This window comes from Macaca thibetana, chromosome 16, assembly GCF_024542745.1.
Source record: "Macaca thibetana thibetana isolate TM-01 chromosome 16, ASM2454274v1, whole genome shotgun sequence".
NCBI classification, from domain to species: Eukaryota; Metazoa; Chordata; class Mammalia; order Primates; family Cercopithecidae; genus Macaca; species Macaca thibetana.
The window spans coordinates 19,040,949-19,066,407 of record NC_065593.1 but is presented as its reverse complement, the minus strand read 5'-3'; the positions used below and the strand labels follow the sequence as shown (position 1 = coordinate 19,066,407).

Here is a 25,459-nt window from a genome sequence, read left to right as displayed (position 1 = left end):
GAAAAACAAACTCTTTTTGGCACTGAGTATTTCCTCTAAAGCTCTGAACCTCTGGTCAGCTAGTGCTGGGAGTTGAGAGACTTATCTTGCACATAGTAGGCATTCGAGTCTATGCTGATGCACTGTGGAGCACCAGGCATAGAGCAGACCATGCCCGGAAGCACAGCGTCGGGGCTTTTCTGAAAAGGCAGGCGGGAGAGTGATGTGCCTTCAGCTGCTCCCCATTACAATCTCCTCACTCTTAATTCGTTCTCAACGCCGCCCACATTTCACATCTTCTTGGTAATTAGGCAACAGTCCACGATGTTGTGTGTGGCTTGGGATCATTGCTTTCCTAGTCTTACAGACGTCTATACCTTTCTCCCTGCAATAGAAATGTTATTTCTGTTTCTGCCTTCCAGAATAAAGATGGGGCTCAATTTTATTTTACCTTCAGGACAGAATAAGAGGAAACCCATAGAGGGAATGCAGTGCCTAGAATTGACATACATTTTCCTCAATGAAAACTACCGTAAGTCATTTCTCATGAAGGTGAAACTGGGCTGGCTTTACCTTTTTGACAACAGAATATGTTATAGGCAGGAATAAAAGAGATCCTGAAAAATAACCTGGAACACAGTAAACCACCTCAGACAAATGAGATAATCTATTCATTTTTAAAGGCCTCCAAAAAAGAAAATTCTCAACCATCTTCCCTTCTGTGAAATTTTCTTACACCTAACCCAAATCTCTCTAGCTACAACAGAAGCCAATTTCCCTTACTGTCATTCCATAAAAATCAGGACCCTTTTATATTTAAGCATGTAGGCACCCTACAGTTGCCTCTAAATAAATATTTTTTACCTTAATGTTTTTTAAAATTAATTTTTCCTTTCAGATCTCATTTTCTGGCTTTAAAAAAAAATTCTCTATTATATCCATTAAAAAGAGAGATGGAGTCTTCTCCCTATGTTGCCCAGGCTGGTCTTGAACTCCTGGGCTCAAGCGATTCTCCCACCTTGGCGTCTCAAAATGCTATAGGATTATAGGTGTAAGCCATTGCGCCCGGTCATTATCTGGCTTTTTAATCATTACTGTGGTCCTTTCCCAAACTTATTCCAAAATATGTGCTGAAATATAAGAATTTTAGAAGTGGAGGGGAAATCAGGGTGTAACTACTGCATAAGCTGATAAAAATATACCCTAAATGTTCCTACATTCTGCACCAAGATTTATAACTTTTTTAGTCCCAAAAGTCTCTAACAGGGCAAGAAATATCTAGAGTAGTGATTTTCAACGAGGGGCAATTTTGTCTCCCAGGGAACGTTCGGCAATGTCTGGAGATATTTTGAATCATCACATTTGGTGGGGGAGGGTGCTACTGGTACGTAGTGGAAAGAAGCCAGGGACGCTGCTAAGTATCCTACAACGCACAGGACACCCCTCACAACAGAGTCACCTGGCTCAAAACGTCGACAGTGCCAAGGGTTGAGAAATCTCGACTTAGGGCAACATGGTAGAGGAAAATTTAAAGAACAAACATAGGCCAAGGAAAAAAGGAAAGAAAACACTGAGTGAAAAGTAGTAAAGGAGAGAAAGATGAAAAAACGAGAACTATAAAAGATAAACAGGCCGGGCGCGGTGGCTCATGCCTGTAATCCCAGCACTCTGGGAGGCTGAGGCAGGCAGATCACGAGGTCAGGAGATCGAGACCATCCTGGCTAACACGGTGAAACCCCATCTCTACTGAAGATACCAAAAAAAAAAAAAAAATTAGCCGGGTGTGGTGGTGGGCGCCTGTAGTCCCAGCTATGCTAGAGGCTGAGGCAGGAGAATGGTGTAAACCCGGGAGGCAGAGCCTGCAGTGAGCCGAGATCACACCAATGCACTTCAGCCTGGGCGACAGAGCGAGACTCCGTCTCAAAAAAAAAAAAAAAAAGAAGGTAAATAAGCCAGTTGTCGTGGTGGAGCATGTAGTCCCAGTGACACGGGAGGCTGAGCCAGGAGTTCAAGGCTATAGTGTGGTATGATCATGTCTGTGAATAGCCATGGCACTACAGCCGGGTAACACACACAGGCTCTCTCTCTCTCAAAAAAAAAAAAAAAAAAGAATAAATAAAAAGCAGGAGTACCATCAACTGTTACTTTAAGAGTAGCACAAAGGTATTTCCTACTCTGATGTGTTATTTTTAAGATGATTCCGATATCATCTTAAAAATGTAAGTAACTTCCACCTTGTAACTACAGCCTTACATTACTCACTAGTGACTGTCTTGGGTCTACAGTAACCTACTAGAATACTACATGTTTCTCTGCAGTGCTTGGCAATCCATCCGTTTTTTATAATTCATTCATTTATACAACAAATACTACATGCCAGGCTCTAGGAATACAACAGTGAGTCAAAAACTGCCAGAGTGGAACTTGAACTGGTGGCAGTGGCAGGACAGCGGAGTTGGGAGGCAGGAGATGGGACCAGTGATGCATCTAGTTTACTTTGCCTAAGTGAATATCTCCACCTGTTATGTCTACAGACAGAGATCCATCTACTAGTACCTTTTCCAATTTTCCCAAGTCATTTTGAAATCCGAACTATGCTTGCAATGACCATCACTATCAATCTTACCCAGGTCGATACTGAATGAATATGTAATAAGCACACTTTCTAGTCCACTGCCCGTGGAGCAGTTTCTTCCAGTGGAACCAAGCCTTTCCACTTCTCAAAAAAGTTACCTACAACAGTATGTGGAAAGTGACATAGCCCCTACCTCCACTAAGAGAGCCTTCTAGGCTGGAAGCGGTGGCTCACGCCTGTAATCCCAGCACTTTAGGAGGCCGACGCAGGTGGATCCCATGAGGTCAGGAGTTCAAGACCAGCCTGGTCAATATGGTGAAACCCCATCTCTACTAAAAAGGCAAAAATTAGCTGGGCGTGGCGGTGCACGCCTGTAATCCCAGCTACTCGGCGGGCTGAGGCAGGAGAATCACTTGAACCCAGAGGACAGAGGTTGCAGTGAGCTGAGATCACTCCACTGCACTCCAGCCTGAGCAACAGAGCAAGTCTCTATCTCAAAAAAAAAAAAAAAAAAAGAAAGCCTTCTAGAGAATTACAGATAAACTTACGAAGTTATGACGGGAAGTGAAAGGGAAACACTGACAATAACTGGGGTATCTATAATTCAAAACAAATCACCCCAAAGGGCAGCTCATAATACAACTTCCAACTCAGAAAATATTAGAATCCAGTAGAAGACTGGTCTAGCGGAAGACGGGTCGAGTGGAAGACTGGTCTGGGGGCACTGCCACCTACTCCGCCTCTCACTCTCCTACACTCAGGGAGATCCTGTACTAAAGAGGCTCCAGGCATCCATCTGCTCTGGTGTGTAGGCATTATGTTGGGCGTAGGATCACTAGTTTTACACAGTGAGGAAGAACTCGGATCCACCCAAGGAATAAAGGAATACTCAAAACTCGATCTGTTTCCAGGAATTTAAGCAGTCAAGTGTTGGTTTTGCACATACCACCTTCCCTGAGATGTCTATGGAAATCCATGGTGAATGATGAAACTGTAAGAGGCTTGGTATTTAATGAGATCAGCAATATGGCACAGGAAACTGAGCACAAGAGGAAAGGATATGGGTCAGAAGGACATAGAGCGAAAATGTTACTCTTATTTTTGATGGAAAATTAGTGGACAGTATTCTTCCCAAAGAGGACCCCCTGACAGCTGTACCCAGGGATTTAGCACGACTGCCTTGAGGCATTCACTGGAGACTGAGCCGGAAGGCAGAGGCAAGAGAAACCCAGAGGGACTGGGGTGGGGGCTGGGACAAGATTGTATTTAAAGAAGGGTTTTAGTAAAGGTAGAGAAAGAAGAAACAAGAGAAATAGAGAGTAATATTTCCCAAATTTCATGAGCACAGTAGGACAGAAGATGAAGGGAAGAGAAGAGAAGGTGGAGGCCTCTAAGAATTCACACCCTGTGCCCTCAGTTACAAACACAGTCCAGTTGCTAACAATATTAAATTCCAAAATGACTTGTAATGTAGGAAAATAAAATAAACATCCTGCACACTTACCCAATCCGGGTAAACAGCTTCCCATGGGCATGGAGAAAACTGAGGATGAACCTTTTGTTCAGCTGCATGGGAAAAAGGGAGAGGAGAAAACAATTAAACTTTCCCCAGTTTCCTGTTACTGAACAGAGTCCCCAGTGACACAATAACCTGGCCAGGGTCTAAGGGGTGGGCACTAGGGATGGGAACCAAATGGACATGCCCAAACTCTCACAGACCCAGGGCACATGCCCAACAGCTGCCGCTCAGCTGAGCCAAGATGACAGCAGGCTCAGTGAGCAGACAGCACCCTCTGCTGGCAGTGGCACCTGTGTGCAGGGGATGAGGTGGTGAATCTGAATAAGCAGGATGTAAAGAAAGATGCCCACAGCTCTCTGAGGATCTAGGAGCCACCCTGGCTCCATAATCATGGAAATGAAACTCTTACAGGAGCGAGGATACTAGTGAAGTCCCTGGTTCTATTTGAGTTATTTTTCTACCTTCTTAGCTAGGAAAGCAGGACTCTTTTTTGATAACCAAGAGCAAGGTAACCCACCACTAACTCATCAAATTGTACTTCGCCAGCTTTAAAAACTAGAGTTCATGTTCTATGTCTGGAGCTGCAAATTCAAGTGTCTGCAGGGCTAGGCATGAAGTATGCTGATGGAGACAGTAGCAACCTATGACTATTCCACCCCAGTTTTAGCCAAATCCTCTATGTGGGCCCAAGCTGGAAACTGCAATCTGGGTTGTTTTTTTGGTTTTTTTTTTTTTTTTTTTTTGAGACGGAGTCTCGCTCTGTCGCCCAGGCTGGAGTGCAGTGGCGCGATCTCGGCTCACTGCAGGCTCCGCCTCCCGGGTTCACGCCATTCTCCTGCCTCAGCCTCCCGAGTAGCTGGGACTACAGGCGCCCGCCACCACGCCCGGCTAGTTTTTTTGGTATTTTTTAGTAGAGACGGGGTTTCACCGTGTTAGCCAGGATGGTCTCGATCTCCTGACCTCGTGATCCGCCCGTCTCGGCCTCCCAAAGTGCTGGGATTACAGGCTTGAGCCACCGCACCTGGCCTGTTTTTGTTTTTAGAGACAGAATCTCGCTCTGTCGCCCAGGCTGGAGTGCAGTGGTATGATTTCAGCTCACTGCAACCTCCACCTCCCAGTTCAAGTGATTCTCGTGCCTCAGCCACCCGAGTAGCTGGGATTACAGGCGTGCACCCCCACAACCAGCTAATTTTTGCATTTTTAGAAGAGACAGGGTTTTGCCATGTCGGCCAGGCTGGTCTCCAACTCCTGGCCTCAAGTGATCCACCTGCCTTGGCCTCCCAAAGTACTGGGATTACAGGTGTGAGCCACTGCACCCAGCTTGTTTTGTTGTTTTGAGACAGGGTCTCACTCTGTCGCCCAGGCTGGAGTACAGTGGTGTGATCACAGCTCACTGCAACCTCTACCTCCTGGGCTCAAGCAATCCTCCTGCCTCAGCCTACTGAGTACCTGGGACTACAGGTAGTGTCACCACACCTGGCTAATTTTTAATTTTTTGTAGACTGGAGTTCTCACTATGTTGCCCGGACTGGTCTCAAAATCGTGGGCTCAAGCAATCCTCCTGCCTCAGCCTCCCAAAGTGCTGGGATCACAGAGGTGTGAGTCACTGCACCTGACTGAATCTGGATTTTTATGTGAAATCCTCTGGCTTTTACATGTTGGCTACTAATGAAAATAATATAAGCATTAAAGAAGCCAAAAAACACATTTGCCAGATACATCTGGCCCATGAGCCCCCAATTTACAATCGTGGTTCAAGGTTCTAGAAAATCTACTTCCGGCCGGGCGTGGTGGCTCAAGCCTGTAATCTCAGCACTTTGGGAGGCCGAGACAGGTGGATCACGAGGTCAGGAGATCAAGACCATCCTGGCTAACACGGTGAAACCCCGTCTCTACTAAAAAATACAAAAAACTAGCCGAGCGAGGTGGCGGGCGCCTGTAGTCCCAGCTACTCGGGAGGCTGGGGCAGGAGAATGGCGTGAACCCGGGAGGCGGAGCTTGCAGTGAGCTGAGATCCGGCCACTGCACTCCAGCCTGGGCGACAGAGTGAGACTCCATCTCAAAAAAAAAAAAAAGAAAATCTACTTCCATCAAAACCAAAAGATTTCTCAGCAAAACAAGGGAAGGAAACAAATTTCAATTCAAATGCAAAGAAAGCAGAGACAATCGAAGAACTAAACCTCCTTGTCATCTTCCCTGGTCTCCTAGAAGCAATATCTTCAGGGCTCTGTAGCCAGCCAGGAAGAGAAGTGAAGAATCTTGACCCCAGGATCCCAGTGGTCAGGGCAAGGAGTCCAGTATCCCTGGGCAGTCTGCCCCAAAAGGAAAAACTCCCTGTTTACTCCTCTTGCAAAACAGAACACCAACCAAGCTATGGCAGTTCCATCTATTTCATACGGAAGCCAAGTGTGGAAAAGGGGTACATTCCCACTTTACCAATGACCAACATCAAACTCTGCATAGAATGTTCACTCTATTTTTGCTTTAAATGAGTTACACTTAATCGGTAATACTAGCTTAACATTGATTTATAGATAAAAAGCTCAGAATATTTCACTGAAGATAACCTGTCTATACAGCAAGGTGAGTCAGGGCCAGGGACACTAGGCTCTATCAACAGAATGGAAGAGACCAGGTGCAGGGTTCAGGCCTGGAATCCCAGCACTTTGGGAGGCCATGGCAGGTGGATCAATTGAGGTCAGGAGTTTGAGACCAGCCTGGCCAAGATGGTGAAACCCCGTCTCTACTAAAAATACAAAAATTAGCTGGGTGTGGTGGCAGGAGCCTGGGAGACAGAGTGAGACTCCATCTCAAAAAAAAAACAAAAAACAAAAAACAAAAAACAAAAGATACTAACTCACTTCATTCAAGCCTAAATACCATCCCCCAAGCCAACTCAGAAATTTAAGCAACTTTACATTAGTAAATGGCAGAGTTAAAACTTGAATCCAAGTCTTCAGATTCCAAATACAGTTTTCTTTCTCTTATCCTACACCTATCTCAGGAAAAGAACTGGTGAGCTGATTCAATGAAGGGCTAACGAGGGAATAAGAGCAACTAAAAAGCCGTTCAAGTTTTGCTTTTAAGTTTTCCTTCCTGATTAGGTAGGAAACTCATACTGTTTGAACTACAGCACCGCCTGGACTAACATGAGAGCCCCAAGAGGTTTGGAACATCTGTGCTTCTAGTGTACTTCACCAAGATCCTTCCCTTAGTGGAGGAGATGAAGCCCACCTAATTACCTGAATCCATACTTGCCACTACCATATTTTAACTGCAAAAAGTCAATTTCAATGCATTACTTTTCAACTAGTGGGAGTGAAGAAAATCTCAGATAACTTTTTCAAACTATACACACATTCTCCCTAACCTTAGTTAATGAGAACCACTGCTTTACTTTTAGCCTGAACATCACTGCTAAACGTACTTTCTCTTTGTTGTCATCAATAACACTTCAATTAGGAAAGGAGCTAAAAATGCAGATACATCCTAGAAGATGTATGACATGAGGGAGCGGATTTGTTACATATTGATCAAATCGGACCTAAACAACATTTACAAGAGACAATATGAAGTCAACTAGCACTGAGGCAGATACTTTGGAGAACACTTAACTGACACCAAATCCACAGTCACAAAAGCCTTAGTCTGAGCTTCCTTCCTCCTTCTGCTCTAACACATCACCATGGACTGACTTCCATTTCTACAGCTATTTAATTTTTATTATTTATTTTAGAGACAGTGTCCCACTCTGTCACCCCGTATGGAGTGCAGTGGCAACATCACGGCTCACTGCAGCCTCTGACTCCTGGGCTAAAGCAATCTCTCGCCTTCGCCTCCCCAAAGTGCTAAGATTACAAGCACATACCCATGCACAGGGTTAATTTATTTTTATTTTTTGTAGAGATAGGGTTCTCACTTTGTTGCCCAGGCTGGTCTCAAACTCCTGGCTTTAAGCAATCCTCCAGCCGTGGCTTCCCAAAGTGCTCAGATTACAGGCGTGAGCCACCTTGCCTGGTAGACTTTTTTATTTTTAACAATACATCTAGATGGTTCTCGCTCAGATGGAAAATAGATGTTACTTCTCAAATTGTGAGGCTTTACCTGCGTTCACATCTTCCTTACATATTTATGGACTGTTCACTGAAACAGAAATGCTCCTTGGGTGTATCCCTGAGAGGCAGTGTTAGCATTACTAAGGGTCTTCTGTCTCCTTAGTTCAAGTCCAAAACAAATTCACTGTGGACTCCTGCGCTCAACCCAAAGAGACACTAATGGCAGCAGATGGATGGGTAGGTCTCTGGACACACAGTAAAGTCTGTCCTGTCGCTAACTGTGGGATTGTAAGTAAAATATTTTGGATTGTTCCTGGACTGTAAAATGGAATTTCTACCACTGACATCACCTAACTCAGAACTAAAAGGATGAAATGAAATAATATAAATTAAAGAAGTCTGAGGAGTAGATGTTTTACACAAGCCTCGAAAAGTATCCCTCACAATTGTGTCTAAGGGCTTGGTGCCTGTGGAGCAAGGAAGGAGAGAAAAGCTGCTCAGAGACAACAACGCAAGAGGAGGGGATTCTGAAACAGGCCCAACTTCAGTTCCGAAAGAGTGGTTCCTGCTTTTACAGAGTTGTGTGAAAAACGGAAGTTCTGAAAAGTGAATCATTTTAAGGATAGTAAGGGTAGTCAGTATTAAAGGAATTCCAAAGTGCATTTTAAAGTAATTTTGAGGGGCATAAATTATTATTCTCTTATCTGCATGGAATGTTTCTATTTTTATATACTTTTTTTTTTGAGACAGGGTCTCGCTCTGTCACCCAGACTGGAGTACAGTGGCACAATCAAGGCTCACTGTGGTCTAGACCTCCTGGGCTCAAGCAATCCTCCCGCCTCAGCCTTCTGAGTAGATGGGACTACAGGCGCACACAATCACGCCTGGCTAGTTTTTTATTTTTTGTAGAAACGGGGTCTCACTATATTGCCCAGGCTGGTCTCAAACTCTTGGGCTCAAGCGATCCTCTGCCTCACCCTCCTAAAGTAGTGGGATCACAGACATGAGTCACTGGTCCTGGCCCCATATATTTTTTAAAAAACAAAACTTGGTTGCATTTTAGAAAAGGGATCTATCCTCTTAGATATGAGACAACATAGGTGGAGACCAAATTTCATGAGTACCTGTTAGTCAAATGGCCAGGACTTTCATAGCATTCAATCAAAGCCCACTTATCAGTCTCTCTCAAGCACTGAGATCACAAGGCGGAGGAGGATGTGGGCGCACTGGTAATGTTGTTCACACGTCATCCTCATCCCCGCGTTCCTATGCTGGGTACAGGAGCAAACGAACAAGACAGGGTCTCTACTGCCAAGGAGCTTATAGTCCAAGAACAAGGATAAATAACATACAACTTGCCCGCTGGCCATTTATGCTCCCACACCTGAGACAAGGCCTGTGAAGGTTCCAGGAGGCACTGTGTTTCCTTACTGTCATTTTTCCTGTTACAGAGATGAGATGAGAATTAAAAAAAAAAAAAAAAAAAAAAAAGAGGGAAGGGGGCCTGGTACATGAAATGTGGAAACCTATCAGTAATGTGGTAATCATTCAGTAGAGACAGAAGAGATTCATTCTTAGCACTTTCAGCATTCCTCTTTCCAGGATATATAGATTTTTAAAAAGTAAATAAAAAGTATGGGAAACCCAAATAGCATGACTCAAAGGCCTTGTAGGAAGATAAAGCAAATCAATCCTTAAGTCCCTTACTTGGACCAAAGAGCCACGCTGAGGCTGAGGTAGAATCGGGATGGCAACAGTTCTTCACCCTTTACTTCCTCCACTCCAGAACTGTTCAGGGCTGGATGACAGCTCAATTAGCTTCAATTAAACACAAGTTCCTATACAGATGTCCCACTTAAGATGGCTAGATCTGAGACATGTGAATTTAAGTGTAAAATGTGCCTTTTAAAACTACCTCTTCCAACTAATGTACCCCTTGAAACAATGGCTCTTAACTTTGCACTGCAGTTTAGTGCTGCCTCTTATATTAAAGCAATTCGTTACTTCATTCTCTCTCCTAGTTAAAGCCAGCCGACTGAGGGAAATTGAGCTAAATCCGCAGTCAGCTCCAGAAAACACAGCCAGCCAGCCAGCCAGCAGAGGGACAGCCGAGCTCAGAGTACCTGGCTGGCTCTCAGAACGGAAACTGGCACCAGACATAAAGAAAAGAAGGGGCCGGGAACAGTGGCTCACACCTGTAATCCCAGCACTTTGGGAGGCCGAGGCGGGCGGATCACCTGAGGTCGGGAGTTCGAGACCAGCCTGACCAACTAGGAGAAACTCCATCTCTACTAAAAATACAAAATTAGCCAGACGTGATGGCTCATGCCTGTAATCCCAGCTACTCGGGAGGTTGAGGCAGGAGAATCGCTTGAACCCACGAGGCGGAGGTTGCGGTGAGCCGAGCTCACACCATTGCACTCCAGCCTGGGCAACAAGAGCGCAACTCCGTCTCAGGGAAAAAAAAAAAAAAAAAAAAAGACAGACAGACAGAAAAAAAAAGAAAGGAGGCCAGGCACGGTGGCTCACGCCTGTACTCCCAGCACTTTGGGAGGCTGAGGTGGGTAGATCACGAGGTCAAGAGATAGAGACCATGCCGTAAAACAGTGAAACCCCATTTCTACTAAAAATACTAAAACTAGCTGGGTGTGCCTATAGTCCCAGCTACTCAGGAGGCTGAGGCAGGAGAATCACTTGAACCTGGGAGGTGGAGACTGCAGTGAGCCGAGATGGTGCCACTGCACTCCAGCCTGGCGACAGAGCAAGACTCCGTCTCAAAAAAAAAAAAAAAGAAAAGAAAAGAAAAGAAAAGAAAAGAAGGAGCCACAAATATGTTCGTCTTTTGTATTTATTGCTCATGTGTTTACTAGGGGGAAGGAATATGACAGAGACTGCTGATCTTAAGAGTTGAAGACCTGGGTTCAAATTTTGGTCATGCCATTTATTTGCTGTTAATTATCACAAAGTCACATCAATTTTCTAGGGCTGTTTCTTCAACAGTTAAATGAGTGAGATCAGTACTGCTAATTCCATAATCCTCAGTGTATGTCTATCACCTGAACAGCTTTTGTAAAAAATACAGATTTCCCGCTCCTACAGAATCAGAATCCTCAGGGACGAGAGAGGGGCACTTTGAACCAACATTTTTAAAGGTCTCCAGGTCACTGTGAAAGATCGCCAGATTTGGAAGCCACTGGGCTACATCAGACGCTGGCAAACTATGGCCACGGGTCAAATGTAGCCTGCCACCTGTTTTTGTACAGCCCGTGAGCTAAGAATGGTTTTTACATTTTTTAATGATTGAAAAAAAAAGAATATTTCATGACATGAAAATTACATGAAATATAAATTTCAGTTTCCATAAATAAAATTCTGTTGAAACGCAGTCACACTCATTTGTTTACACATTGTCAGTGGCTGCTTTCCCCCTACAAAGGCAGAGCTGAGTAGCTGCAGCAGAGGGCACATGGCCCACAAGGCCTTTTTTTTTTTTTTTTTTTTTTTTGAGATGGAGTCTCGCTCTGTCGCCCAGGCTGGAGTGCAGTGGCGCGATCTCGGCTCACTGCAAGCTCCGCCTCCCGGATTCACACCATTCTCCTGCCTCAGCCTCCTGAGTAGCTGGGACTACAGGCGCCCACCACAATGCCCGGCTAATTTTTTGTATTTATTTTTAGTAGAGATGGGGTTTCACTGTGTTGGCCAGGATGGTCTTGATCTCCTGACCTCATGATCCGCCTGCCTTGGCCTCCCAAAGTAGCCTAAAATATTTACTATCCAGATCGTTACAGAAAAAAAAAAGTCTGCTGATACCTGGGCTAAATAATCTACAACCCTGGTGTCTCAAAAGATGTTTCTCCCTGCACAGCACCTCAGAGCTACCACACACATGAACTGGAAACAGTCATGATTCTCAAGAGCTAAGAGGGGAAGATGGGTAGCGATGAAGAGTATGGTTTTAAAGGAACCCCCCCCACACACCAGAATATTCGCATATCCACCCACCTCTCACCACCACAGGAGAAGCACCAATTTTCAGTATTTCTTCCAATGCTAAGAGCCCACAATGCATAATTCTAAGTAAATACAACTTTTCTTGCCAGCTTCTGTGTAAGCACCATTCCATTCTATGATAGCACAAGTGACACCAAATGCAACAAGACTCCTGCTCTCACACAGTCACACACTCCAAAGGCTACAGGGAAATATACATGGGGCTCTCCAGGTTTCCACCTGCAGGGTAGAAACAGAACACACCCGAGCCCAACAGACACTTCACTTAGGCCAGAGGGCTCCTGGACATTTCCCAAAACATCCCCATCAAAGGAAAGCGCCAGATTAAGATTTATGAATCCCTATGCTGTGGTGTGACAATCTGTAACAACCAACTCAAATGTGCCACCAGCTTAACATCTCCAGGTACACAGAAAAAGAGAAAGAAAGTTCAGCCAAAGGGCAACACTGTTGCTCTGACTGGGTTACTTTCTGAATGACTCTTCTTTCTGACTCATCTCTCTCATGCCTGGGAACTCTCATGCCCATCCACCCAAATAGTAGGGGAGCTGGGACACGCTGTGTCTGCACTCCAGGAAGTGAGAGAGAAGAGGAAACGGCTGCAGCTCCCACTGCGTGATCAGGTGGACAACCAGATAAGAGTTTTCCAAGAGCACACACACAAGCTCAAACCCATCTTTTTTTGTTGTTGTTGAGACAGAGTCTTGCTCTGTGGCCCAGGCTGGAGTGCACTGGCACGATCCCAGCTCACTGCAACCTCCGCCTCTGGGGTTCAAGCAACAATCGTGCCTCAGCTTCCCAAGCAGCTAGGACTACAGGTGCGCGCCACCACGCCCTGCTAATTTTTGTATTTTTAATAGAGACGGGGTTTTGCCATGTTGTCCAGGCTGGTCTTGAACTTCTGGCCTCAAGTGATCCACCCATTTCGGGCTCCCAAAGTGCTGGGATTACAAGCGTGAGCCACCGTGTTCAGCCATCAAACCCATCTTATAAACGAACGGGTTGACAGAGCGTTAGAGGGATGGTGAAGAGTTCCTCACACATGGACCCGTACATTTATTCATTCAACAAAAACCTACTGGGCACACTTTACGTACAAAGCACAGTGCACAAGCTGTGAACAAGGCAGAGATAATCCTTGCTTTGTGGGTAACACAGACAGTTACGACGTGCCATGGCTGGGGAAGGCTAGGATGCTGTGGAAATACACAGAAGCAACATCCGAGATATCCTCTCAGAGGAAAAGACCTTTGAGTTGAAAACGGAGGGCTGAAGAAACAGTTGGTTTTGGAGAGGAGAGGGAGTCATGTCCTGATGTGTGTTAAGCAAAGGGAACAGCATGTATAATGTTCTCAAAAGTGGTACATGGTAGACTGGCGTGGCTAAATGACTGATTCTGTCAGAGAAAGTCTGGAGGAGGAGGCAGGGCGCGTCAGACATGTCCTTGTTAAAGAACGGGATCTTCGGTAAAGCCACGGAAGGGTTTTCAGCAGGGAACTGACGTGAGCAAACCTGTATTTGTAAAGGTTGTTCTGGATGTTTAGAAAACTTAGGGTTTTGGCTGGGCTCGGTGGCTCACGCCTGTGATCCCAGCACTTTGGGAGGCCAAGGCAGGCAGATCACAAAGTCAAGAGCTCGAGACCAGCCTGACCAAAATGGCGAAACCCCATCTCTACAAAAAATACAAAAATTAGCCAGGTGTGGTGGTGGGCACCTGTAGTCCCAGCTACTCGGGAGGCTGAGGTAGAAGAATTGCTTGAACCCGGGAGGCAGAAGTTGCAGTGAGCCGAGATCGCGCCACTGCACTCCAGCCTGGCGACAGAGCAAGACTCCATTTCAAAAAAACAAAAACAAAACAAAACAAACAAAATATATACATATACATATATATATATATATGGTCAAATCTTCTATAGCATCTTCTGTGTGTAACACACTATTCTAAGCACTTAACGTCTGTTAACCTTACAACAATTCTGTGAGGATTAGTACTACTATCATTTCCTTACAGAAAACAGCACACAGGTTAACTGACTTGCCCAGAGACTGAGCTCTTTTATTTTTCGCCTTTTAAAAAAGGCAACCTTGGCTGGGTGCAGTGACTCACGCCTGTAATCCCAGCACTCTGGGTGGCCGAGGTGGGCAGATCAACAGAGGTCAGGAGTTCGAGACCAGCCTGGCCAACACGGTGAAGGCCCATCTCTACTAAAAATACAAAAAAATTAGCTGGATGTTGTGACACATGCCTGTAATCCCAGCTACTGGGGAGACTGAGGCAGGAGAATCGTTTGAACTGGGAAACGGAGGTTGCAGTGAGCCAAGACGGCACCACTGCACTCCAGGCTGGGCAACAGAGTAAGACTCTGTCTGAAAAAAACAAAAACAAAAACAAAGGCAACCTCACTTGAGTCTAGGAATTTAAGACCAGCCTGGGCAACACAGGGAGACCTTGTTTCTACAAAAAAATAATTAGCTGGGTGTGGTGATACACACCTGTGGTCCCAGCTACTCCAGGGGCTGAGGTGGGAGGACTGCTTGAGCCCAGGAGGTGAAGGGTGAAGTGAGCTGTGATCACGCCATTGCACTCCCAGCCTCAGTGACAGAGCAAGACCCTAACTCAACAACAACAACAACAACAAAAGGAACCAGCACGGTAGCTCACACCTGTAATTCCAGCACGTTGGGAGGCTGACATGGGCAGATCACCTAAGGTCAGGAGTTTAAGACCAGCCTGGCCAACACTGTGAAACCCCGTTTCTACTAAAAATACAAAAATGAGCAGGGCATGGTGACATGCACCTGTAATCCCAGCTAGTTGGGAGGCTGAGGTGGGAGAATTGCTTGAACCTGGGAGGCAGAAGTTGCACTGAGCAGAGACCACACCACTGCACTCCAGCCTGAGCAACAGAGCAAGACTCCATCTCAAAAACAAACAAAAGGCAACTTTTTTAGCAGAACCAAGACAGACACTGAAGATGTTTACACAAAGACCAAAAGCAAAAGCCCCACGCAAAACCCACCACTGGTTTCAGCTGTCTTTCACCGAGAGACCACCAGGCCAAACCAACAGGGAAGTCTTGGAGATTACGGGAAATAAATACTTCCAGTCCAGACAATACCATGCAAGTTGGCAGAAGCATGTAACAACATGCACCCTCAAATAATGTCAGTAAGAAGAGAGAAAACAGAAAATTGTAAAACTGAACAGGTTTATTCTTCACGGCAATAAAGCAACAGGAGCCTGATGAATAAGCAAAGAGTACTTCAAGGACAGGCACAGTAGCTTATGCCTGTAAGGGGGTCACTTGGGCCCAGGAGTTTGACCAGCCTGGGCAACACAGTGAGACCTCATCTCTACAAAAAAATAAACAAAATTAGCCGGCTATGGTGGCAGGTGCCTGTAGTCCCAGTTACTCGGGAGGCTGAGGTGGGAGGATGACCTGAGCCCAGAAGGTTGAGGCTACAGTGAGCCGAGATCGTGCCACTGCACTCCAGCCTGGGTGACACAGCGAGACCCTGTCTCAAAAAAGAAAAAAAAAAAAAGTTCAAGGAATATATGTGCATTCATACACTAATATTTCTGGACTGTGCACAGTCCAGAAAAATATCTGAAAATATAACCTCTCTCTACCTAACACAATACAGGAAAACCCCTGAATCTCTCAGGAAAGGGAGGAGCACGAACTAATCTAAGAACCCAAAGGAGAACGAAGCTTCAGTTTAAGATAGATGTGGTCACAAAGACGGTTTCACAAACCACTCTGCTGTGGGCACCATAAAGCAAATAACCAGCACACAGGGAGCTCTGGCTACCTTGTGCGAGCTTCGGATTTAAGCAAGGCACCAAATAAGGGAAGGATTCTGGCGCATCAACTCCCAGGAAAAGTGTTTCAAGTTAAAAATGGCCATTCAGGTTTGGATGTGAACGTCTGTATCTGCTCTTTATCAACAGAGGCAACTCGACCTCCCTGGCAGCTAGCAGCAGAAAAAGAAGAAAACTGTGAGAATACAAATGGATGACACAAAGACAACAACATGGCCTGCTACAGTCTGACATTCGCCTTGACACGAAAAGCAAGGCTAGAAACACGGCAGTGCACAACTTCTGGGATTCCACATCTGAGCCGAACCAAGCATGTCCAGGAGTAGGCAGGCCGTGACGTCACCTTCCCCTGCAACAGCCAGATGGTTCGAGATGAAGGCTGTAAACCACAGCACTGTTGGTGAGACTCAGTTTCACTGTGACCGGAGGCAAGGCCTGCTTCCAGCTGGTTTTTTTGTCAATCAAATCTTTTCTGTGCTGGTTCCCAGACCCAAACTCTGTAGTTCAAAAATCAAAGCAAACACCTTCAAACCTTTTATCTGTGATCCAATTCTTTATCTTCCAAATTCTCTCTTTGTTCTCTGTCTCTCAACAATGAAAATCAATCTTAACAAGAATCCAGAAAGCAAGGAAAACATGGGCATTAACTTCTTCCTAATTTATTTAAAATGCTCTGTTACAGCTATCATTAAATGTATAGAAAAAAATTTGAGTTTAGAGTTACAAGGGAAGAGGCCGGGTGTGATGGCTCATGCCTGTAATCCCTGCACTTTGGGAGGCCGAGGTGGGTGGATCACCTGAGGTCAGGAGTTCGAGATCAGCCTGGCCAAAAATGGCAAAACCCCATCTCTACCAAAAATACAAAAATTAGCCAGGCGTGGTGGTGGGCGCCTGTAATCCCAGCTACTCGGGAGGCTGAGGCAGGAGAATCACCTGAACCTGGGAGGCAGAGGTTGCAGTGAGACGAGATCATGCCATTGCACTCCAGCCTGGGCGACAGGGCGAGACTCCGTCTCAAAAATAAATTTAGGCCGGGCGCGGTGGCTCAAGCCTGTAATCCCAGCACTTTGGGAGGCCGAGACGGGCGGATCACGAGATCAGGAGATCGAGACCATCCTGGCTAACACCGTGAAACCCCGTCTCTACTAAAAATACAAAAAACTAGCCGGGGGAGGTGGCGGGCGCCTGTAGTCCCAGCTACTCCGGAGGCTGAGGCAGGAGAATGGCGTAAACCCGGGAGGCGGAGCTTGCAGTGAGCTGAGATCCGGCCACTGCACTCCAGCCCGGGCTACAGAGCAAGACTCCGTCTCAAAAAAAAAAATAAAAAATAAAATAAAATAAAATAAAATAAATTTAAGGCCGGGCGCGGTGGCTCAAGCCTGTAATCCCAGCACTTTGGGAGGCCGAGACGGGCGGATCACGAGGTCACAAGATCAAGACCATCCTAGCTAACATGGTGAAACCCCGTCTCTACTAAAAAAAATACAAAAAACTAGCCGGGCGAGGTGGCGGGCGCCTGTAGTCCCAGCTACTCCGGAGGCTGAGGCAGGAGAATGGCGTGAACCCGGGAGGCGGAGCTTGCAGTGAGCTGAGATCCGGCCACTGCACTCCAGCCTGGGCGACAGAGCAAGACTCCGTCTCAAAAAAAAATAAAAAAAATAAATTTAAGGGGGGAAAAAAAAGGAAGAGAAGAATGACAGTGATACAAGTAAAAAACTGCTGGTTATACAAGTATGCTTACATTGTCACAATTTATCACTTGTATGGCTTTGTTATGTGCACTTTTCTGTGAATATATATTTTTCTAAGATTTCTTTTTAATTCTGTGATAATTTTTTAAATTGCCACAACTTTTTCTACTATTCCACAAAAAGCGTTTGTTTCACAGCCAATAAATACCCTTTGCCCCATATGTCCTAATCCCACCATTATTCTAACTCTGAGGCGGCAGACATGCGATGACTGGTGCTATAATAAACAAGTTTCTGCTCCCACTCGGTGGACAAAGCAGACGCGTTGATGGTGTACGCTATATCCCCATTGTACGGATGTAGAGACAAGGACAGAGATTAAGAAATCTTGCAAACAAAAAGAAATTCAGGAATGCAATCCATAATATCTCACTCCTGGTCTGCAGTGACCACAAGTGACAGCTTCCTAGGAGCACCAAGGGCATCTATTAGTGCCTTATTCAACCTTTTGACATATATCACTTGCAAGTATTTCAAAAGTCTTAAGAGTTGTATAGATCTGTCCAGAAGTCTAAAGGAAAACCTGCCAAAGAAATTCCTCAGAAGAGAATGTCAAATGTGTTAACATAGTTTGCTTGACAAATTAGGACCTAGCATCTCAGAGATTTGTGGCACAAGTAAACTCAAAATCTCATTAGCGAGAATAAGGTTTTAGCATCTTTATCAAGAAAAAACATCCCAGAAAAATGTAAACCCATACCAAGTATTATTGCAATTCCTCTTTCCCATACACACCAGGAGCTGCAGTCCTACTGTGTGTGTGAAAGTCAAGAATAGGACTTAGTGCCAATGATTACAACACAAAGCATAACTTATTCCTAAGCCAAGCTGGGCTTGGCTCAGAAAGCTTCCCAGAATGATGGAAGGCATGACTTTAGAGTGAGTCAACCTTTGCTAATACATAAAATAAAGCAGAGAAAGAACTATTTGAAGGATTCACTTCTAAGCTTGAGCCAAATCAAAAGCTCAAATCAATTTACATTGTGATGAATCCTCAGTTCCAACTGAGTGATTAGACAGCATCAACGTGGACATCTATACCATGGCCCAAGACATTCTAATGATAGAATCTTGGCTGGGAGTCTCAGAAGCAACCATTCCTTGCAGTTTCGAACCATGCTATGTTTTTATCTATGTCGTTCCTTCCGCCAGAAAAGTCTGCTGACCACATCTACCTAAAACACTTCTTTGACCTTCAAAATTAAGTTCACAGATTACCTTTCTAGGTCATTCTACCTGTTCACCTGAGTTAATCTTTTACCTCTGTACAGTGTACATATTTCTATTATCACACTTATAACACTTTATTGCAAGTATTTATTTACATATCCTTTTTTCTTACTAGACTGTGTTTTTGAGGGAAGGACTGACATCACTTACCTTTCTATGTGCAGTACCTAGACTAACAATTACTATATAAAGGTGCTCCATGAATATTTATGGAAATGACCTGAATTGGGACAGGGAAAAACTTGATTTCCTCAGAGACTACTAGCTGGCCTCAGATGAGGTTTTACAGCAAAACAGGCAAGTGAAAAGAGAAAAATATCTATATAAAACTTTGAAGCCACTTATTTTAGGCAAGATACAAAGGTATACACTATACTGTAAGATAAAATAAATGAAAAACAAGAAAGAGGAGCCAAAGAGAAAAAGAGAAAGAGGCCACCAACAGTAAAGTCACGATCCCAGATGCACACCCTTTACACTTACGAAAGGAAGTCTGGCTACAACCTCTGGAACAATTAAAATAGAGAATTATTCTGGGTTAAAAATTCACAAATTTGTTATTATGAATAACAATCTACAAATGTGCATGAGGTTAAAGAAACCCATTTTCTACTAAGAGCAGAAATTTCTTCCATAGGCTTCCACAAAGACATCATGCAACACAAACAGCAATGCTTCTCTAGGTCTCTATTTTATTTATCTTCATACAGGCTGATGACACACTGAAGTACAAACCAGTAAAAGCAGTACTACTAGTACCCAATGTTACCTAGTTACATAGCTCTCTGATGGTTCTAGGCATGAAGGATACGGAAAAAACAGTAGTAGGAGAGGTGCCTAGTGATTTCTATAATAAATGCTCAATAAATTTTGGATCAGAAGATGGAAGACAACTCAAAAAACCACTTAAGCTCTTAAAAATAAAAATGTGTGGTTAATACATTTTATAGGAACTCAAACATCAGAAAGACAGAGGGTACAGATAGTATTTTAAATTCTTTCTGGTCTAGAGAGTCTATACACTCACACTAGGGAGAATAAAAGAGCGCAGTTCGCTTCAATACTAAATATTTATGACTAAAGTGAAAGGCTTCCAAGAGGGGAAAAACCTGGAGTTTCCCCCTGGAGTCAAACAAACAGTCCACAGACTGGGGAAGGATCATGAGCCAAGAAAACAACGATTTCATATTCTCTCTCTTAGCTCAAATACATCACATCTAAGATGGTGAAAAGTGGGTAGAGATGAAATTCTGGAACCTTTAAGAGCAAAGAGGGATTTTACAGAATGATCAAACTATGGATACAGCTCCCCAAGAGAACAGTCAGAAACAAAAACCAATATAGGAAGTTGGTGAGAAAGGCAATGCAGGAAAAACAAAAAGGGTAGTGCAGCCTTCTTACGCCACTTAACAGGCAGTGTGTTACTATATAAAGAGAGCCGCTCCCACAGTAACATCACCTCACTATTCCTTCCTATAGCAGCTGCGGATTGACCAGGGATCCAAGGTACAGGTCTCATTCTTATTTGGAAGGCTCTTCACAGATGACGAGCTGGATCCTAAGGGACGATTTATAGTACCCCTCACGTACACTCCAGTTGGCTGGAACTCAGCAGCTGATTGCTCCCTTGTCTAACTTGGTAAGGAGCCAAAAGACGACTTTTCTCAGTCAACTCTCCCAAGCTGGAAAAATCTCTAATGCCAGAGTTCTGGCTTAAGTCGGGATATCAGGTTATTCATGAGATGCCAAAACTACATCTTTACATTGGCTTTGAACAAGTCCCTCAAGTACACCATACAGATTCCCACAGAACTCAAAATCATCTGGATATTAAGGCCAAAGATGGCTACTCCATCTCTCACATGGAGAGGAATGTGCTTTTCACAACACCAGCAACATCAAAACAAACCTTTCATAAATCACAAATCAATCTCAATTCTTAAAATAGGTGTCAAACAACAAACACAACATTAAATGATTTCCTAGGCTAGATATGGTGACTCACAGCTATAATCTCAGCACTTTGGGAGGCTGAGGTGGGCGGATCGCTTGAGCCCAGGAGTTTGAGACCAGCCTGACCAACATGGTGAAACCCCATCTCTACTGAAAATACAAAAATTAGCTGGGCATGGTGGTGTGTGCCTGTAGTTACTCAGGAGGCTGGGATGGGAGGATTGCTTGAGCCCGGGAGGTGGAGGTTGCAGTGAGCCGAGATCGTGCCACTGCATTCCAGCCTGTGTGACAGAGCGAAACCTTGTCTCAAAAAAAAAAAAAAAAAAATTGCCTTAAAACTTTGTATTCTACTCTATTGAAAGAAAACTCTCCCTATTCCACTAGCTACTCAAATTCTCTCTCACTATTGTTGATCCCTGGGCCATCAAAATCCAAATCCCAAGTCAGGTTCTCTGAGATGAAATGAAGGAGTAAACCTTAACAAAGTGTTTTTGATCTTGTCAAGCTTCAAAAGTAATGGTTCTCAACCAGATTATTATCACCCATCCCAGGAAATGTTTGGAAGTATATGTGGGTCATTACTGGCATGTAATGAGTGAAGCCAGGAATGCTAAACATCCTGCAAGGTCAGACCTGCATAATGAAGAACTGTCGGCCAGGCGCGGTGGCTCATGCCTGTAATCCCAGCACTTTAAGAGGCTGACCACCCGAGGTCAGGAGTTCAAGACCAGCCTGGCCAACATGGCGAAACCCTATCTCTTTTAAAAATACAAAAATTAGCAGGGCGTGGTGATGGGAGCCTGTAGTCCCAGCTCCTGGGGAGGCTGAGGCAGGAGAATCGCTTGAACCCGGGAGGCGGAGGTTGCAGCAAGCTGAGATCGCCCCACTGCACTCCAGTCTGGGTGACAGCGTGAGACTACATCTTGGGGAAAAAAAAAAAAAAGAATTGTCTGCTCAAAAGGCGATAACACTCTCATTAACAATCAATGTCCTAACAGAAGAACCTTATCATTCAACCGCATTCACCTCTCCCAGCTTTTAGAGCAATGGTAAATTTTTACTGTAAAAGGTCACAGAAAATAGTTTAGGCTCTGCGGGCCACATACATCTCTGTCACGTGTGGCTCTTTTTGAACAACTCCTGATGTAAGAATGTAAAAACCATTCTTAGCTCATAGGCCTCTGGCAGTATTTTGCCCATCCCTGTTCCAGGGTATTACCTGAATCATTAGTCTGTTTACATTAATTTAGAGATGCTGGTTAAAATAAAATGTGATGGAGTGTGCTATAAACAACACCAATAATGCATCAAACAATCTTACAGAATGAAAAATGAGCTTCAGAATTTAGCCTTCCCACCTAAGAACTGGTGCATGTGCTAGGCTTCTAATCACCTCATTCTCTTCCCCTGTGCCTTTCAGGTGCTTTAGGTTTTCTTCTGAATGTTCATTTTCAAACACGTTACTGGGAAGAGCACAAAAACGCCTTTCCCCCCTCTTCAGGATCTGGTACTTTCTGTTCACCATGCGTGCCACTCAAAGTCTTTTTACAATTATTGCTGTTAACATCTTCTAAAATGTCTAAACCAAACCAAGGCCTGGAAATTCTGACGGGTATCTGGGTCCTGACTTTCCGGATGGTAACTAAAGGTCACGTGGGGTGGAAAGTGGCCTGTGGGTAACACAGAATATACACACGCACGCGAACAGGATATGTTGGTAATCCGGCTTCCTGAGACCTGGTGAGTTTTGAAGAGTTCTCATCAACACTCTTGGGGAAGATGAAAAACCTTAAGCTGGGAAATGGTAGATTTTAAGCAAGTGCCCAATCTTAAAATCAGATTTCTATCTACAGCAGAATGGGAAGGTACACCATTTATTCCTCTATATTTTACTTGCCTAAAAACACAGCACACAAAAAATAAACAAAGTGACTACCGAGAGGTTTCTTCAGCGTGGAAGCTGGCGTTTGCAGCATGGCTTATGTCACGTCTCAACCCCAGCAAGATGAAGAGTGTGGTTTTGGTGTTTAACCAGCCTCAACAGCACCCTGGCATTCTTGTTTCTTCCCCCCAGAGAACTCTGCTCTGTTAAAGGAAAGCAACCAACCTCACATATTGAAACAAAACGGATAGGATAAAAATAAAGCCCTGAAGTGGTTTGGTGACTGAGGTCATTTGGGGCGTTAAGGGTTTATAGGTAGGGCCGATGTACTTTGAGAAACTTGCACTCACTACCAACCACAAAGACATTGGCCTTACAGTCCAGCAGTGATCTGGGCAAGCAGTTCCAGTCCTTGCCTACTAGGGGCTGCTCCTTGCAACACACCTCACATTATCAACATCTGAAAAATCAGGTTCTGGTTCTGACCTTCTTTGAGGGTAATCTCACTAAGCGGTTTCTTATGGCCTAAGAAAAAGAAAACCAATCTGCTTCTTCCCATAGAAAGAGGCTCTAATGAATTCCTGTCATCACGTGCTGCCAAACTGCAGTTCACACATTTTTCAAAGAGCTTCCAGAGTGAAGAGTATAGCCTGAGGTACGTACTGCAAACTACTTTACAAAAGCATAGGACTAATTAAAGACATGAAGTCAACTCACGGCAACCCTAAAAAATTTTCTGATGCCCACCTTACAGATATGGAATCTTTTTCTTTTGAGGCAGGGTCTCACTCTGTAACCCAGGCTGGAGTGAAGTGGAGCAGTCAAAACTCACAGCGGCCTCGATTTTCCAGCCCAGAGTACTCTCCCACCTCAGGCTCCCGAGTAACGAGGACCACCCACCACACCTGGCTAATTTTTTTTTTTTTTTTTTGGTAGAGACGGGGTATCCCTATGTTGCCAAGGCTAGTCATGAACTCCTGGATTCAAGCAATCCTCCTGCCTCAGCCTCCCAAAGTGCTGGGATTATACATGTGTGAGTCACTGTTTCCAGCAAGATATGGAGTCTTTATATCCATGAGGCCAAAAAATTAAGCTGGCTTTCTCTGTCATGATGATATAATTACAAGACAATGAAATAACTGGGTTATCACAGATAAAGCATTTACCTACCAGCACAGACACTCAACTATTCTTTATCATTATAGATTAAATCAATGCTTGCGCTATACAGAGAAAACCAGGCCAAAAGCTTTCTTTTTCAACGTATTTACTTATTTATGTATTTTTTAAGTAAAATATTTTTATTATTATTAGAGATGGCATCTCATCATGTTGCCTAGGCTGGTCTCCAACACCTGGGTTCATGCAATTCTCCCGCCTCAACCTCCCAAAGTGCTGGGATTACAGGAATGAGTTACTGTGCCTGGTCTAAAAGCTTTTTCGAAGCTTTTTAATGGGTACTGGCTCTCAAACTATCAACCTAAAGCCTCATGATACAACTCTAGGAATTAGAACTCATTCCAACAGAAAGCAAGTCACCTTGCCTAAGGAAACCTTATAAAACCATGCTCTGATCTATAACTGTTTTGGGGGGAGGGTGGAGGAATTAGATGTGTACCACTCACACATGGCAGCTTTCATAGCAGCAGCAGCTCAGGTGGACAAACTATGCAAGGGGCACTGAAAAGACAAATGATGAGTCTAAAGAAAATACTAGGTGGGAAGCAGTGACTCACGCCTGTAATCCCAACACTTTGGGAGGCTGAAGCGAGCAGATCACTAGAGGTCAGGAGTTTGAGACCAGCCTGGCCCACATGGTGAAACCCCATCTCTACTTTAAAAAATACAAAAATTAGCCGGGTGTAGTGGCACATGCCTGTAATCCCAGCTACTTGGGAGGCTGAGGCACGAGAATCACTTGAACCTGGGAGGCGAAGGTTGCAATGAGTCGAGATCGTGCCACTGCACTCCAGTCTGGGGTGACAGCGCAAGACTCTGTCCCAAAAAAAGAAAAAAAGAAAAAAAAAGAAAGAAAAGAAAATGCCACCTGCATAACATACTTTCAAAACAAAAAACAAAAAACTGTACACTTAAAAAAAAAAAAAAAAAACAGCCCTCAAGCAAATACAACAAGTGGAGCATGTGAAAATTCTGTGCTCTAGGCCACCTGGCCTGGGTTTTCCACAGGGAAGCTATGCTCCTTTGCTAACCAACTTTCACTTGGCTTGTCTATCGATTAAATGCAAAAAGGAAATATACTATCCAACTTTGTGTAGCCACATATTCCAAGTCAGAAAGAAAACTGTCATTCTCAACTTAAAATAGAGCCTCTAAGAAAATCACAAGAGATTTGGGTAGAGGCAGCATGGAAAATTTCAAGCAGAAACTATGAGTTCCAGCCCTAGGGAAATAAGGTTATCATTGTCATCATCTTACAGATGAGAAAACTAAAGCTCAGCCAGGTTACAGAACGTGCCCAAAGTTTCACAGCTAATATCTGATAAAAGTAGGACTTCAGGCCAGGCGTGCTGGCTCAGGCCTGTAATCCCAGTGCTTTGGGAGGTTGAGGCAAAAAGATGGCTTGAGCCCAGGAGTTTGCGACTGCAGTGAGCTATGATAGTGCCACTATATTCCAGCGTGGGTGACAGACTCTGTCTCAAAACAAAAAAAACAAAAAAAAA

At 44.4% G+C, this 25,459-nt stretch overlaps 1 protein-coding gene across 2 annotated transcripts in view; it reads right to left on the bottom strand.

Moving 5' to 3' along the window:
* SMG6 (SMG6 nonsense mediated mRNA decay factor) overlaps positions 1 to 25,459 on the bottom strand; it is a 244,460-nt gene that overhangs the window by 184,230 nt on the left and 34,771 nt on the right. For both annotated transcript variants that reach the window (XM_050763507.1, XM_050763508.1), the window contains exon 9: positions 4,059 to 4,120. In XM_050763507.1, coding sequence (XP_050619464.1) covers positions 4,059 to 4,120 — 62 coding nt within the window. The remainder of the gene's footprint in view (positions 1 to 4,058; positions 4,121 to 25,459) is intronic.